This window comes from Octopus sinensis, linkage group LG4 (genome assembly GCF_006345805.1).
Source record: "Octopus sinensis linkage group LG4, ASM634580v1, whole genome shotgun sequence".
Classification (NCBI taxonomy): domain Eukaryota; kingdom Metazoa; phylum Mollusca; class Cephalopoda; order Octopoda; family Octopodidae; genus Octopus; species Octopus sinensis.
Window position 1 is genome coordinate 114,976,876 of NC_043000.1, and position 17,126 is coordinate 114,994,001.

The 17,126-nt window shown below is 38.2% G+C and overlaps 1 protein-coding gene across 9 annotated transcripts in view; it reads left to right on the plus strand.

Annotated features, from left to right (window-relative positions):
- Positions 1 to 17,126, plus strand: part of LOC115210393 — a 274,118-nt gene that overhangs the window by 167,440 nt on the left and 89,552 nt on the right. For all 9 annotated transcript variants that reach the window (XM_036502388.1, XM_036502389.1, XM_036502391.1 and 6 more), the window contains exon 3: positions 14,750 to 14,990. In XM_036502388.1, coding sequence (XP_036358281.1) covers positions 14,750 to 14,990 — 241 coding nt within the window. The remainder of the gene's footprint in view (positions 1 to 14,749; positions 14,991 to 17,126) is intronic.

Genomic DNA, 17,126 nt, shown 5'->3' on the forward strand with positions numbered 1-17,126 from the left:
TCCCTGCTTCATCCCTGCTCATAATTTCATTTCATCCACCAACAAGTAGATCAATAATGTTAATCTTGACAGTTTCAAAGGGTTTGTAAAGATCCATGAGGATGGTTACTTTGACCAGTTCTTGTTGAATAAATGAAGAGGATTTAACATATCTACCGTATAGGCCGCCCTTGCGTATAATATGCAGGAGATTTTTAGGGGGCTGTACCTCTGAAAAACCTAAACCTTGTGTATAATACGCACCCCTTCTCTAATTTGAGTCAAGGAGGTCTATATAACTTCCTTGGTTTGTAAAAATGTATACGGTAATGTCCTTTATTATTATTGTATATATAACATAATGCAAACATGTAGCTTTTTTGTGCATTTTGTTTGCAGAAAATAAAGGAATAACAGTAATAACGTTTAATAAATGTTGCTTACTGCAAGTTATGGATGATTCTTTTATGACTTCATTGCTTTCAAGCTTAGCTTAAGGTATTTTCATGCCTGACATCATAAAATGCGCCTGAATAAACATAGCCAGTCAGCAAATAGAGACTCGGACATTGCTTAGAAAATAATTTCATTTTTAACCTCGTATATAGTACACACTAGGGATTTTGACCTTTAAATTTTGGGAACAAAATGCGGATTATACTCGAGGATTTCCGGTATTCACGCTTAATATGTTCTGGAAGATAAGGCAGCAGCAGTGGAGCTAGCAGAATTGTTAGCATGCCAAGCAGAATTCCTAGCTGTATTTCGTCTGTCTTTACATTCTGAGTTCAGATGCTGTCAGGATCGACGTTGCCTTTCATCCTTTTGAGGTCGATAAAATAAGAGCCTGTTGAGTACTGGGGTTGATGCAATCAACTTAGCCCCTACCCTCCAAATTGCTGGCCTTGTGCCAAAATTTGAACCCAATATGTTATGGTAGATTTGAATGTGAATATTTTATTGCTAATGTTTAAGATCACTGGAAAACACTTCCTCCCTTTAAGCATTGTGTTTTCATGACACATGTTGTTCAATGATTCACTGGTGTACGAGGGTGTTTTGACCTCATTGCATGTCTCCTCAGTCAAAGCTACCCCATGACCAAATTGACAAATCTGACAAGAGTACAAACTCTTGTTTTTCGAAATCAGCAAACAAACTATTTGTTAATGCTTGCAGATGTCTGCCAAACAGATAATTTATAGCTTGTTTGTTGGGTAACTTCAACTGAGGAGACACACAATATTTCATTCTTTAGAAGGAACAGTTGTTTTTCCTTCTCAATCCATGCCTGGCACATAAGGGTTGGTTTCCCAGTTTCCTTGGCGTATAGGTTCCCCAAATGGACGGGACGCCGGTCCAACACAGGTGAGCTGCAAGATGCAGGAGGAAAGAGTGAGAGAAAGTTGTGGCGAAAGAGTCAACAGAAGTTCGCCATTACCTTCTGCCGGAGCCATGTGGAGCTTAGGTGTTCTGCTCATAAACACACACACCGCCCGGTCTGAGATTCGAATCCGCGATCCCTCAAGTGTGAGTCCGCTGCTCTAACTACTTGGCCATGTACCTCTACTCATACAATGAGGTCAAAACACTGGTTCAGGCAAGTCCCTTTAGACTAGATTCACATGTGTTATGAACATATGTCACCTAAAGGGTGGTGAAAAACAACAGTGATCAGATATTCATGTTTGAACCTGCCAGAATGTATTAAGAATGGATAAATACAGTATTCTTTGGATTTTCACAATTCTGCTTCACCCCATCATCATCATTTAGCGTCCACTTTCCAAGCTAGCATGGGTTGGACAATTTGACTGAGGTGTGGAGAACCAGACTCCAATCTGATCTAGTAAAATTTCTACAGCTGGATGCCCTTCCTAACGCCAACCACTCCGAGAGTGTAGTGGGTGCTTTTACATGCCACCAGCATGACGGCCAGTTTGGTGGTACTGGCAACGGCCATGCCCAAATGGTGCTTTTTACATGCCACCTGCACAGGAGCCAGTCCAGCAGCACTGGCGACGACCTCACTCGAATGTTTCACGTGCCACCAGAACAAGTGCTAGTAAGGTGACGCAGTAACGATCACGCTCGAATGGCGTGTTTAATGTGCCATCGGCACGAAAGCCAGCTTGTTGCTCTGGCAACGATCTCACTCATAAATGGAATCGAAAATTTTAAACCAAGTCAACTAATTAGTCATTAGTGTCTTCTACAATACTCTGATCAATTTTAATGCATTGATTTAGTGGTTTGTTTGCATTAAATATGTTAACACACAGTTGACTACCATTTTTTATTGGGAATAGCCTCCTTGAGTTGTATATTCTCTAAAGAATTTTATTTATCTTTGCCAGCTAATTTCTTGATAACTATAGTAAAGGTAATGGCTCTGCTGATGAGATCAGAATAAAACCAAAACATATTCTAAGCTATCTCTAATATATGCCTGGAAAATTAGAAATAATATTAGTCACTGACTAAAAATTGTTTGTTACATTTTGTTTTTTATCTTTTGCCACATACTTAATTAATTTCAATTTAGATTATTAATGCTTCATGCGTTTAAACATGTTAATACTAACTTACTTATCTGTATATCTCATGACTTATTTATTTTTAGTTAACCTTTTAATACTTTTTGCATTAATAAATTAACACTAACTTACCTCTGTCTATTTAATTATTTACCTGGCTTGCAACATACTTATTTCTAGCTATTTGTTAAGCATCACACAGGCCTGAAGGCAAGTTAACCACTGAAACAGCAAAAGTTGCTCATGTGAGAAGAGGATGGAGCTGTGATGCTTGGGGTAGGGCTAGCTGGATGCAACCTGGGGCTTAATCAAACTCAGCTTAAGTCATCAGAGTGAAGGTAACTAATTGTTGAAATATTCAAAACAATGAGATGCATATATATATATATATAATAAATAATATTAGGGTAATAAGAATTATAGAAATTATTATTACCAGTGGCCTAGCACAAAAAGAAATAGTCAATAGACTATATATTATTCTCATAAAAAATTGTGTACATTAGAACGCATTAAGAGGCTTCCAAATAGGAAAGCCATGTGCTAGAAAGAGCAGTAGAAAACTGCTCTTAGATGGTAAATGTTTTTAATTTTCAATCCTTTCAAGAATTTATCCATAATTAGTGGTTTGAGTTTTCTACTACGCTTTCTAGCACAAGGCTTTCCTATTTGGAAGCCTCTTAATGTGTTCTAATGTACACGATATTTTTATGAGAATTATATACACACACACACACACACACACATATATATATATATATATTTAAAAAAAGGAGATGTCGAACACGAGTGGTGATATATAAAAAAGGAAATGAAGAAAATGCTGACAAATAATTGAAGTAATTTAAGTAATTTAATTAGGTGAAAGTTCTTTTTACCGGTTGCGCATTTGTTATGCTTATCAAAATATAAAAGAGAGATTAGAGTCTGTCTCTTATATGTGAAAAAAAGAGGCTCCAGAGTTGTTTTGGATTTGCTTGGTTTCGCGCCTAAAATTTTGATTGGTCATTATGAAGGGGTCACGTGAATGTTTGAATGGAAGTTGGTGTTGGGGTAAAAAAAAGGCTCCAGAGAAGTTAAAATTTGGCTAGTGTCCCGCCTAAAATTTCTTATTGGCCATAATAAAGAGGTCATGTGAATGTTTAGAATTTTCGAAAATAGTGTTGTTGAAAATTCTTATTGTTCAGGCTGGTCAGTAGACGTCATGTGGATATTTTAAATAGCTTTTTAGCGCGTAGTTAGGGAGTGTATTTTCCGCTTGACTGGATAAGTAAGTTCGTTTAGAACAGGGAGAGCTGTATGTATGTATGTATGTGTGTGCGCGCGTGCGCGTGTGTGTGTGTTTATATGTATGTTGGGGCGCGCGCGCGTGTATATATGTGTATGTGTGTGGGTACAATTTTCAATATTTATAGTTCTGCTGGCCTTGTGCCTGTATCGGGAAGCAACGTATTTGTGTGAAGTCAATATTTACAGCCATTTCCAAAAAATAGTGTTGGATGTTTTGCACCCGTATTCAATTATGTGTATGTGTGGAACCATATATTTGTGTGTGTCATGGTGTTAATATCTGGGTAAAGGTGTGTGTAGGATGTGTGCAGGTGTAAGTGTGTTTGTTGTGGGTTCGTGTTAGGGGCATGTGTTTAGAAGTGGTCTGTATTTATTAATAAGGTGGGATTCCATGGTTATTCGCTGGGTATGAGTGGCATTGTCTTTAAATTTGTAGAGGGGAAAGATTCTAAAATTGGGATGGAGTTGTGCGGCACAGGTATCAATATGTGCACTAAATGCTATTTTTCTATATTCCTGTATTTTTATTTGGGATCTATGGACAGTCATGCGTTGGCGGAGGCTATTTTTTGTTTGGCCTATGTAGTGTTCATTACAGCCCGAGCAAGTTAAGACATATACTAGGTTTTCTGATGCGCATGTGAAGTTGTGTTTTACTGTGAAACGTTGTCCTTGTTTAAAAAGGAATTCCGGACCTTCTATTAGGTTGATGCATATACCACAGTTGGGTCTATTGCATTTGTTTACTGTGGGTTTAGTTGTTGTGGTTGGCACCACCAACCCCCCCACGTCCAAACTACTACGAAATGAAGGAAGACATTACAGAATTTTGTAGAAAATTGCGACTTAGTGAGGAACTATTCGACCAGCACAATGAGGATGAGTCACTAGCTAGAAATAAAAGCAACTACACCCCACGAAAAGGTAGAAATAAAATCCTAGACGAATTCTGTGAGCACATTACAAACTTCCCCTACCAACACTTACACAAACCAAAACCCAAACCAAACCTCAACAAGAAAGAGTGGGAAGAATTAAACAAATTAAAAAATGAAAGATCTATCACCATTAAAGAGGCCGATAAAGGAAGTGCAGTAGTCTTAATGGAGACAGAATACTATATCAACTTAGCACTCTCCACCTTGGAAAATGGAACATATTACGAAAAGGCTGAACACTACAATCAACAGAAAATTATGAGAAACTTAAAAACCCTGATCAACCCCCACAAAGAAGAACTCACTAACAAAGAATTCAACTTCATCACAAATTTCACTAGTAAAACCAGCCTCTTCTACGGTATTCCCAAAATTCATAAAAGCGAATTAATAAGTAAGGCATGCAAGGAAGCCACAAACTCTGTAATCAATGTCCCCTCACCAAATGACCTCAAATTGAGACCTATAATAGCAGGTCCCGCTTGCGAAACCCACCGCCTTAGCAACTTCATTGATACCCTTCTCAAGCCGTTCCTCAAACACATTAAAAGCTACATAAGGGACGATCTAGATATGCTCAACCACCTCCCCAATACACTTCTTGCTGAACAAACCCTGCTAGTAACATTCGATGTAGTCAATCTTTACTCCAACATCCCCCACAACCTAGGAATAGAAGCTATCCAATTCTGGCTGGATAATTACTCCAACGAACTCCCACACCGCATCAAAAAGGAATTTATTTTAGAAGGACTCAAATTCATCTTAGAGAATAATTTCTTCACCTTCAACAACAAATTCTACAGACAGAAATCAGGGACGGCAATGGGAACGAAAACAGCTCCCACTTACGCCAACTTAGTCATGGGATACCTGGAAATCACCCTCTATAATAACGTTCTTAACCAATTTGGCACCACTCTCCACACACACATAGAGAAGAACTGGAAGAGATATCTTGATGACTGCTTCATCCTTTGGCCCGAAACTGTCGAGAAGCTTAACGAATTTCACACTCTTATAAATGGGCTCAACACAAACATTATTTTCACAATGGAATACAGCCCTCAACAAATTCCCTTCCTTGACATCCTCATTAAAATTCACAACAAAAAAATAGAAACAGACATATACTACAAGCCCACAGACTCCAAGCAATACCTCCCTTTCAATTCATGCCACCCTAGACACGTTAAAATTAACATTCCCTACAACTTAGCCAAGAGAATTTGCACTATAGTCTCCAATAAAAACACCCGTCTCTTACGTCTACAAGAACTCAAGGGCACATTAACAAGCAGGGATTACCCCACGTCACTAATTGACAATGGGATCCAACGCGCCCTAAAACTCAGCACGCAGGAACTTAGACGCCCTAAACCTGTTACATCGAAACCCCATACTCTACCATACATCTCTACACACAACCCCCTCAACAATGAAGCTTTTGACACCATCCTCCAGAACAAAAGGACCATAGAATGAACCAAATCCTCCTAACACACGAAATCATAAAGAGCAAAAGGCAACCCAAATCATTGAAAACCATCCTAACAAATGCCAAAGTACTGCCAACCACAACAACTAAACCCACAGTAAACAAATGCAATAGACCCAACTGTGGTATATGCATCAACCTAATAGAAGGTCCGGAATTCCTTTTTAAACAAGGACAACGTTTCACAGTAAAACACAACTTCACATGCGCATCAGAAAACCTAGTATATGTCTTAACTTGCTCGGGCTGTAATGAACACTACATAGGCCAAACAAAAAATAGCCTCCGCCAACGCATGACTGTCCATAGATCCCAAATAAAAATACAGGAATATAGAAAATAGCATTTAGTGCACATATTGATACCTGTGCCGCACAACTCCATCCAATTTTAGAATCTTTCCCCTCTACAAATTTAAAGACAATGCCACTCATACCCAGCGAATAACCATGGAATCCCACCTTATTAATAAATACAGACCACTTCTAAACACATGCCCCTAACACGAACCCACAACAAACACACTTACACCTGCACACACCCTACACACACCTTTACCCAGATATTAACACCATGACACACACAAATATATGGTTCCACACATACACATAATTGAATACGGGTGCAAAACATCCAACACTATTTTTTGGAAATGGCTGTAAATATTGACTTCACACAAATACGTTGCTTCCCGATACAGGCACAAGGCCAGCAGAACTATAAATATTGAAAATTGTACCCACACACATACACATATATACACGCGCGCGCGCCCCAACATACATATAAACACACACACACGCGCACGCGCGCACACACATACATACATACAGCTCTCCCTGTTCTAAACGAACTTACTTATCCAGTCAAGCGGAAAATACACTCCCTAACTATGAGCTAAAAAGCTATTTAAAATATCCACATGACGTCTACTGACCAGCCTGAACAATAAGAATTTTCAACAACACTATTTTCGAAAATTCTAAACATTCACGTGATCTCTTTATTATGGCCAATAAGAAATTTTAGGCGGGACACTAGCCAAATTTTAACTTCTCTGGAGCCTTTTTTCTTACCCCAACACCAACTTCCATTCAAACATTCACGTGACCCCTTCATAATGACCAATCAAAATTTTAGGCGCGAAACCAAGCAAATCCAAAACAACTCTGGAGCCTCTTTTTTTCACATATAAGAGACAGACTCTAATCTCTCTTTTATATTTTGATAAGCATAACAAATGCGCAACCGGTAAAAAGAACTTTCACCTAATTAAATTACTTAAATTACTTCAATTATTTGTCAGCATTTTCTTCATTTCCTTTTTTATATATATATATATATATATATATATATCAGTACTAATGTTACTTGGTATCATTGATTTGAATATTTTTACAATTGGTTAATCGCCATCACACCATATATATATATATATATATATATACACACACATTATATATATATCAGATAAGGTTTAAGATTATTTTCAGAATATTTTCCCATTATGCACCGTTTCGGGTATCTGTACATCAAAAACCTCTGATATCTTAAAAACTACTTGTCCAATATATATATATACATTATATATATATGTATATTGTTGCTATTATGTTAAACTGTCATATGTCCAAATTTTAAATGCGTTTTTTTTTTTTAATATTTATTTTTGCTTGCAATGGTCGGTTGTTTTGGTCAAACTATCGTATCTCCAGCTACTTCATATGCCAAGATATCAAAAATTGTTAAAGTGTAGTACAATGGTTTTGCTGTGGAATGGTAAAATTATATTTTCGTTTTCTGAAAAAGCACCGTTTTGGACTTACGACACTTTTGCATAATAGCAACGATATATATTTAATGAGTTTATTGTATACAGTGCCCAGGTGTACTACAACTCATCAGAAAAAGGAACCAAAACTGCAGGAATAGTATATAGAATATGCACAAGAAGTGAACAGTGAATAGGTATTAAAAAAAAAACCAAGTGAAGAAGATGTGTTCAGAAACATCACAAGATGTAAAGGAAAAAAAATACTGCTTCCTATATTAATATGCTAACACTAATATATTTGGCGGGGGCTAATGCAGTTTCGCACCTCCCCGTGAAAAATACAACCCTTTAGGGTCCAAAGCACAGGAGTGGTTGTGTGATAAGTAGCTTGCTTACCAACCACATGGTTCTGGGTTTAGTACCACTGCGTGGCATCTTGGCCAAGTGTCTTCTACTATAGCCTCGGGCTGACTAAAGCTTTGTGAGTGGATTTGGTAGACAGAAACTGAAAGAAGCTCGTCGTATATATGTATATATATATATATATATATATATATATATATATATATATATATATTATCAATAATAACAAAGGGTAAAATTAATTAATTAACTAGTAATCAATAATTTCACCAAGTAGAGGAAATAGCTAAGGTTCTCTGGCTGGTATTTCTAAACTTCGGTATGTGGTAAAGCAAATCTCTGCTGAGCCCTAATTATAAAATATATATATATATATATATATATATAAGGTATATATGTACGTGTATCTATCTTTCTCCCTCCAACATTACTTGACAACTGATGCTGGTAAGTTTCCAGCCCTGTAACTTAGCGGTTCAGTATAAGAGACTGATAGAATAAGTACAAGGCTTACAAAGAATAAGTCCTGGGGTCAATTTGCTTGACTAAAGATAGTGCTCCAGCATGACCACACTCAAATGACTGAAACAAATAAAAGAGTGACAAAGTAATAATTTGGTTCCACTTCTAAAATGCACAAAATATCTTGGATAGTTTTTGCCACCTCACTGACTCTATGGCAAGTGACATTCCAGCTTTGGCCATCCTATCTTTTTAGATATCGGTGTATCAAGCATTATATTATGAAATGTGTGCAGATTTGGCTGCTCTTTCTAGCAACCATTTTGGCTTGTTATGTTGCTGTTGTTGTTAGATGTTGCTGTTAGTTACTGTAAGAATTCTTGAAATTTCTTTTAACCATGGTATGAACTTTTTCCTGGCAACACTGCTAACACCACAACCACCACCACCACCACCACCACTATCACCACTGTCATCACCACCACCATCACTGCCAACAACAACACTATCACCACCACCATCAACAACAACAACAACACTATCACCACCATCACCACCACCACAACCATTACTACCACAACCACCATCAACACCACCACCACCACCACTGCTGCTGTTGCTGCTACTACTACCACCACTACTACTACTAGTAGTCACTGAGAGAGCCTTAGTGAGGTCACTCTACCCGCTAGAAATTACTGTTAAATCTCCTTCAACTCACGCTCTGCCATCATGGAGCAATTGTAGAATATTAGGAAGGCATGACTGCAGCTGGGACACCTTTGATCATATAGATAAGTCGGCTTCTACACCAAGAATGACCTGGGGCTAAACTGCATCACCACCACCAACAACAATAACAACAACAACACTGTCACACTGCCACACTGCCAACCATTGTCCACTTGTCACCAGCTTCTTTCCTTTTTTTCTCCTCCTCCTCCTACCTCCAGTTCAGGTTTATTGTTCAGTGACTGACCTCAATCTTAAGCAATGACATCTCTCTCCACCATTCTGTACACCACCACTTCCACCACCACCACCATGATCACAATCGTCTCCTCCACCACCAATACCACCTCCACTGACATACCAACATATAACAATATAGAGATTGTTTCATTAACACAGTGAGTGATGTGACCCCCCCCACACACACACCTCCACTCCAAGATGGTTTAAGGTGTTTTTTTTTTCTTTACTCTTCATTTTCAGCAGGGAAGGATATGGATGGAATGATGGAATTAGCAGGGATGGTCAATATTTTTTGCCATGCACTACTAGAAATATTTGTCAAATCTCTGTTAACTCTTTAGTATTCAGATTTCTTTGTCAAATATAATTCTTATTTATTGACATTATTTTAACCCATTTGTTACTGTATTTCTGTTGAGATGCTCTGTGTTTCTTCCAGTTACTTTAAATATAACAAAGAATTTAATAAAATAACTTGGTTATCATTCAGCTAGTGTTAGGAATATAAATTGAGACTAAGCTTAGGTGGAAGATTTTAATTCAGAACTTATGAAAACAAGTCATTTGTACTACAGAGCCAGAGGCAGTTTCAGCCAGGTTGGTATCAAAAGAGTTAAGAATTGCTTCTCTATTATATATTATAACCCTTTTGTTACTGTATATATTTTGAGATGCACTGTGTTTCTTCCAATTACTTTAAATATAACAAAGAATTTAATAAAATAACTTGGTTATCATTCAGCTAGTGTTAGGAACATAAATTGAGACTAAGCTTAGGTGGAAGATTTTAATTCAAAACTGATGAAAACAAGACATTTTTACTCAGAGCCAGAGACGGTTCCAGCCATATTGGTAACAAAAGGGTTAAATTATAGTATAGATTGTTTGCCAACATAACATGATAGTCCTGGTTTAGGACGAATGTTGCTGTAATTTAACCCCAGGAGACATTTTCTCCAACTGGCTATACAACACGATCTGTGTCCTTATATTTTCGCAACAGAACTTTGTAGTAAAGATTGTTTGCCAACAAAACATGGCTGTCGACGAATGTTGCTGTAATTTAGCCCCAGGAGACATCGTCTCCAGCTGTCTATACAACACAGGGTTAAATTAATCAAGCATCTTGTAGCTTTAAGATTTTGGTGATATGCTTGTGTATTTTTAGAATGACATTGTAGGGTAGGTGTGAGAGGCTGGATCTGGCTAGTTTGAACATAAAACAGGCAGAATATTTGAGCCAGATATGGATGGTATAAATGCTAAAGGGTTAAAAAATACCCAACTATATCAAGTGATGAAACAGCACATTAGATCAAGATTTCCCATCCTTGAAATACCATCCCTCTCCCCCACCTCTCTGCTCTTGCTCGATGGTGCTGGGGTCATCCCAGAGTAGTTGTCCCAGAGGCGTCATTGTGCACAGAGCTAACCAGGTCCACCAGTGCCCACCATCACAAGTGGTCCTGTACCAGCCCTTTTGCATCCTCCAAGGTGACATCAAGCCTCTGAAGATCTTCCTTAATCACGTCTACCCATCTGGTGTGGGGTCTGCCATGGGGCCTCTTTCAGCTTGAAGCTGCTGCATCATACAAGAGTAAGGTCTTGGTAGGATGATCTGATTGAAGGCAGAGGACATGTTCATACCAACATAAGCAATAGAGGGCTATTAATCTTTTTATTTCTCTTTTTAAAAATTCAAAAAACTGCTTTGAAAAGTTTGGCTGTGCTAAATTCTTCAGATGCCACGGATTACGTTTAAGAAATCTCACTTTGTTTAAAACAGATATTTCAAGAATTCCCTGTTAAGAGGTTATTCTCTCCCTTATCATTTCTTTACAATCCAAAGGTGCCAATATTTGGAATAAAAAGGGTAAAGACCTCCTTCGATCATGAATGACCATAGGATTGCCCCTAGAAAGTACCCCTTCAAGGCACAAGTTTGGGCAATGTTGTTTATGAAAGACCAGCAGTTGCCCATACATGCCAGCCTCCACTTGTCATGCCGCCAGAATTATCCAAAGGAGAAGTAAAAGCTGATACAGCTTGACACCAGTGACATCACAACTCATTTCTACAGCTGAGTGAACCAGAGCAACGTGAAATAACGTGTCTCTTCCAAGAACAGAACACACAGCCCAGTCCAGGAACTGAACGTCCAACACCTTCACATTTGGAATATACTGTGCATTTATAATAAACATGAAAATGACTCAAAAATTTGTTTACATATAATTATTGCATTTATCAGTATTTCTTGTGGAATCCCTAGCAAGCTCTCGTAGAACTGTAGAGTTCCTGAAAATGGATGGGAAATACTGGTATATATAATGCAGTCCTAGAGCAGTGATGGTAATCCCATGACATATGCAACAGTTTTGAAACACTGCAGGGATTTTTGGTGATGTGTGATGAACTTTCAAGGAAAGGTCTATCTCCCTACACAATATCATTATCATCATCATCATCATCATCTAACGTCCATTGTCCATGCTGGCATGGGTTGGACTGTTTGGCTGGGCTGGCACGCTGGAAGGCTACGTTAGGATCCAGTTTGATATGGCATGGTTTTGTATGGCTGGATGCCCTTCCTAAAGCCAACCACTCCAAGAGTGTAATGGGTGCTTTTGCATGGGTGCCATTTGCATGACACCGGTATCTGCTATGACTGTGATTTTGCTAGGTTTGATGGGTCTTCTCAAGCACAACATAATGCCAAATTTCTTGGGCATTGCCTCCGTGAGGACCAACACTCGAAAGGAGCTCGGCCATTTTGCCTCCATGAGGCCCAATTCTTGAAACGAACACAGCCACCTCATCTCTATGAGGCCTGCTCAAAAGGAACTCAGCCACCTCGTCTCCATGAATCCCAATACTTGAAAGGAACTCAGCTACTTTGCATCTATAAGGCCCAGGAGCTCGGCCACTTTGCCTCCATGAGGCCCAACACTCAAAAGGAACTGAGTTACCTTGCCTTATATAAAGTTTATTTGTAATCATCATCATCGTCAAGATCCCTTAACTGATGCAACCAGTTACTGGGGCACAAAACTAGATGCCTTAGTAGTTAGCCATCACCACTGGTCTCTTTTTCCTCTTATGCATAGCAAGTTCGCTGTGTTGTGACCTGTCCAGTCCTTGATGTTGTCAAACCAGGATTTTCTCATTCTGTCTCTCCCTCACTCTCCCTCTACTGTGAAGAAATGCTTTGGACAAAGAGTTGTGCCAGGATACATGACTCTGGCAAGCAAGCTTTTGTCTTTTACCTGTGCAGGGAGTGGTTCTTGTGTCTGCCAGTGTATTTGCCGATTTATGGTTTGACAATGTTGTTCATTTTGTGCTGTGTGTACAGGATGTGTAAACAGCCTTCTGAAGCACTTGCGCTCAAATACTTGGATGCGATGTATTCTTCCATTTTAAGACAGCTAACTTGAGATTTGGCTGCTATTTCTAGCATGTCGAGCGACCCCATAAAGTATTCCCCCAATGCATCGACTCGGATCTACACGTTGTTTAACCCTCAGTCAGCTTTGACTGAGAAGATCTGTGATAAAGAAAAAAACTCCAGCCGTGACTATCCCGACGTTTAGGACTATTTAGGATTACATTATCGATATGTTATTTCTAAGATTTGAGGAACATTTGGTTTCTATTTCTAGATGGTCGATCGACCACACAGAGGCTTCCTCGTTGGATCGTGAAGGAAAGATATACACAATACTGGTGGTTAAAGGAATCTACCCTTGATCGTCACTCAAGACACAGCGTGTAGTTGTACCCACTTTTACCCCTAACTTCTTTTTACCTGACTTTATCTCTCCCTCAATATCTACCTGAGTTTGTTGGACTCTCTCTATCTATTTTCTTATTTATCAATCTCTTCTTAATATTCCCCCTCTACCTTTCTTATATTGTTCTTATTCTCGTACCACCCCGCTTACGTACATATACACCTTACACACAGACTCTCTCGCTTTCTCCACGTGTCACCACTCTGCCCATCACCACCATCTCCGACCATTCAGGTTACCTGTAAGTCTCCTCCTCCCTCTCTATTCCGTCCCCCACCCAACCGGAACGACATACCTGGGTACTGTTTACAGTAATCTCATTCGTTCTTTCACCTGGAGATGTCTACACAACCAATGCCGTCCAGTTAAAAGAAACTGGTCCGGGTCGGGTATTTACCCTAATCTAGCTGACTGGAGTTTGTCAGAAACCAACTTACAACAACACAAAAGAAACTGCCAAGATTTTAATTCTTCACACTTCTCTTTCTCTCTCTCTTCACATATCTAAAGTACAATAGATATACATATATATGTGCATATATACATACGTATGTGTGTATATAAGTTATTTATTTTCTCCCTATGGGATGTCAAACAAAAGTTAGTTTAAAAAAGAAATGTCCCATGAACAGAGAAACACCAAAAAAACGTGTTTATATTTTGAAGTGCTTCCAATGAACAAAAACCAAACTAATGTATTTCTGCTGCACACAACCGCTCGTAATAAATAAATAATTAATATTCATTAATGTATATTTAAGAAAATGAAAACAAATTAGCAAAATATTTGTTTTGTTTATTTCGTCATTAAAAAAAATATCACGAAAGGAAACAAAAAGTTGAAAGCAAAAACAAATTCCGAAAGGCAAAATTTAAAACTTTTTCCAGTTTATTTGATAATAATAATTATCTTTTTGATATACAACTTAAAAGTACTTTGAAATGTTAACACTCTCCTGGATGTATATTACTTAAATATATATATATATTTACACTTTTGTGTGTATACTTCATTTGCAAAATGCCACTTTGGAAATCTTTATCGTTGAAATCTCCATCGGAGGTATGTAATATTCTTTTTACTTTTCCTTTACTAATCTCTTGTTTTCGTTCCCGGCCCCTTTCTTTTTATTTAATTCCAGTATGGCGATGATGGACCTTCTTGTACAACTTGCTGCTAGCAAAAGGTTGAACCCGTCGGCTCATGTGCTAGTAGCGGTATCTGAACGCGATAACGAACCCATCGATTACAAAGCTAACCAACCGGTCGGTTTGGTGGAGAGTCACAGGGTGAATTTGTTACCCAAGGAACAGTGTAAGACTCCACCTTACGCGGTAGGTACAGGCAACGACAATAAGATGGACAAACCTCTTCCATTCGAGGTAAAGTGATTAATTCTTTCAGTTCTTTTATATTGCCCTTTTATGACGATAATTTTGTTGAAACAATCTTAATACACAACGTTTTGAATTATCACAGACTAGCAGAGTATCGCCCGGCGTTGCTCGGGTTTGTTTCGACCCTTTAGAATTGGAATTTTTGAAAAGTAAAAATTTTGTATTATGTAGCTTGTTATTCTCTTTAAGTGAACATTTTTCTGGTTGAAATACACCGAAAAATGACGACACAGCAGTCAAAAAATCGTAAAAAATAGGGATTTTCATAGAAAAAAAGCACCTTTTTGATGTAAATAATTTTTGGTGTTAACATGGTCCGATTTGAATTTTTTCTTGGTCAACTTGCGCCGCAGGGTCTCGGAGGAGATAGTGTTAGTTGGAGGCTACCAAACCTGCCATACACAGACAACTTCAGCTTTAGGTACTTGTAGCCAGCTTTATATATAGAGAGATAACATCTTATTTTGCTTACTACAGTGGTTTTCAACGGGGCCCCATGTGCTCCTGAGGAGGGCACCGCATGATACTGTTGTTCAAGTTTACGTGCAATAAATTGGTTATGCTTGTATGATACATAAAATATTTTAACAATATTGTTTACACAATTCCTTGTATAATTCCTGGATCTTTTCGCTTTAACCGGCAGTTTTTTAAAATAATTTCTTTGTAACTAAACACTTTTAAACTTTGTATACTGGTAGAATATGTTTATAAAACATCTTTTTCTCTTGGCTTTCTTGAGAAAATTCTGTAGTTTGTAAGCTATTTCTTGCATTTCGGCAATTAGATCATAATTCCTTGTATTTAATTACAAAAATGCATCGAATGTTTATGAGGGTCCTCAAAAGTAAAACAAAGAATTAAAGGGGTCCATAGGCAAAAAATTGAGTACTATTGGCTAAACTTAAATCTATATCTACCTGTTGGCCTGTCCGCGTATTTTGAATCTTCTAATCTACCATTGTCCCCCCTCCGTTCAACATTAAAATGAGGTGGGTGTGTAAAATCCTTAGCGTAGGATTTCCCCTCTCTCTCCCCTTCTATCCCCTTCTCTCTTGGGTATACAAGTATACAGTAGATCTACGGTTGCTTAATATAAGTGGAATGTTTTTTTTTCCATTTCTCAATTTCTTTTTTTTTTTAACTTGAGCAATTCATAAGTCGGCATTGGTTGTGTAGACATCTCCAGGTGAAAGAACGAATGAGATTACTGTAAACAGTACCCAGGTATGTCGTTCCGGTTGGGTGGGGGACGGAATAGAGAGGATGATCTGCAGAAACCCTCTTTTTTGATTTCTGCGGATTTTGAATGAATGCTCATATCGAGCAGCTGTATACCTAATATTGCCCTCCCCTGTCTATAATAGTGAGTTGGACCAAAGGAGTTTCGTTTCCTTCAAGAACAAGTTTTAGGGAAGGCTACATGATTCTACCATGCTCTTCTGGAAAGGTAGGAAAAGCTTACAACCATTACTCGTAAGCAGGGAGGATATGCTTGCATGTATTTGTGTTTGCTAATTGTTGTCAGTGCCCTTGAAGGGACACAAGCATGCTCTCTCAACTCTCCCACATATGATCCTGCAGAATATGTGATTGTCACAGGGAGGGAGAGTAACACTAGTACTAGGTCACTGCTCATTTGCAGTTGAAGACTGGAGCATTGTGAAATGAAATGCCTTGCTCAGCTTTGCAATTAAAACAAGTAGAAAACTTTTCAAATATAAAGTGGAAATATATAAAAATAAAAATTATTTTCCCATCTTAGTTTTGTTTCATTTTGAAAAGTAAAAATTTATTTTATGGTTTTATTATTGTTTATATTTTGAATTACATATATATCTCTTATCTAGCCTGTCCCATAGGACGCCCCCATAGGAGTTTCAGTTGCACATACTATAAGAGTCACAGGACACTGCTCCATGTGGTCCTGTAGTTTCTATCTAACTTGGAATATTAGGGTCTCATCCATTGTCTTGTATTCAAGATCCTCTGCATGACATCCTGCTAGTTCAAAACCAGGAATCTGATCTGTTAGGTCCTGACAATAACTAAATCCACACTCTGCTGTCGACGCTTTGATTTATTGTCTATAAGGTTTTGTCTGTCTCCTACCCTTTGACC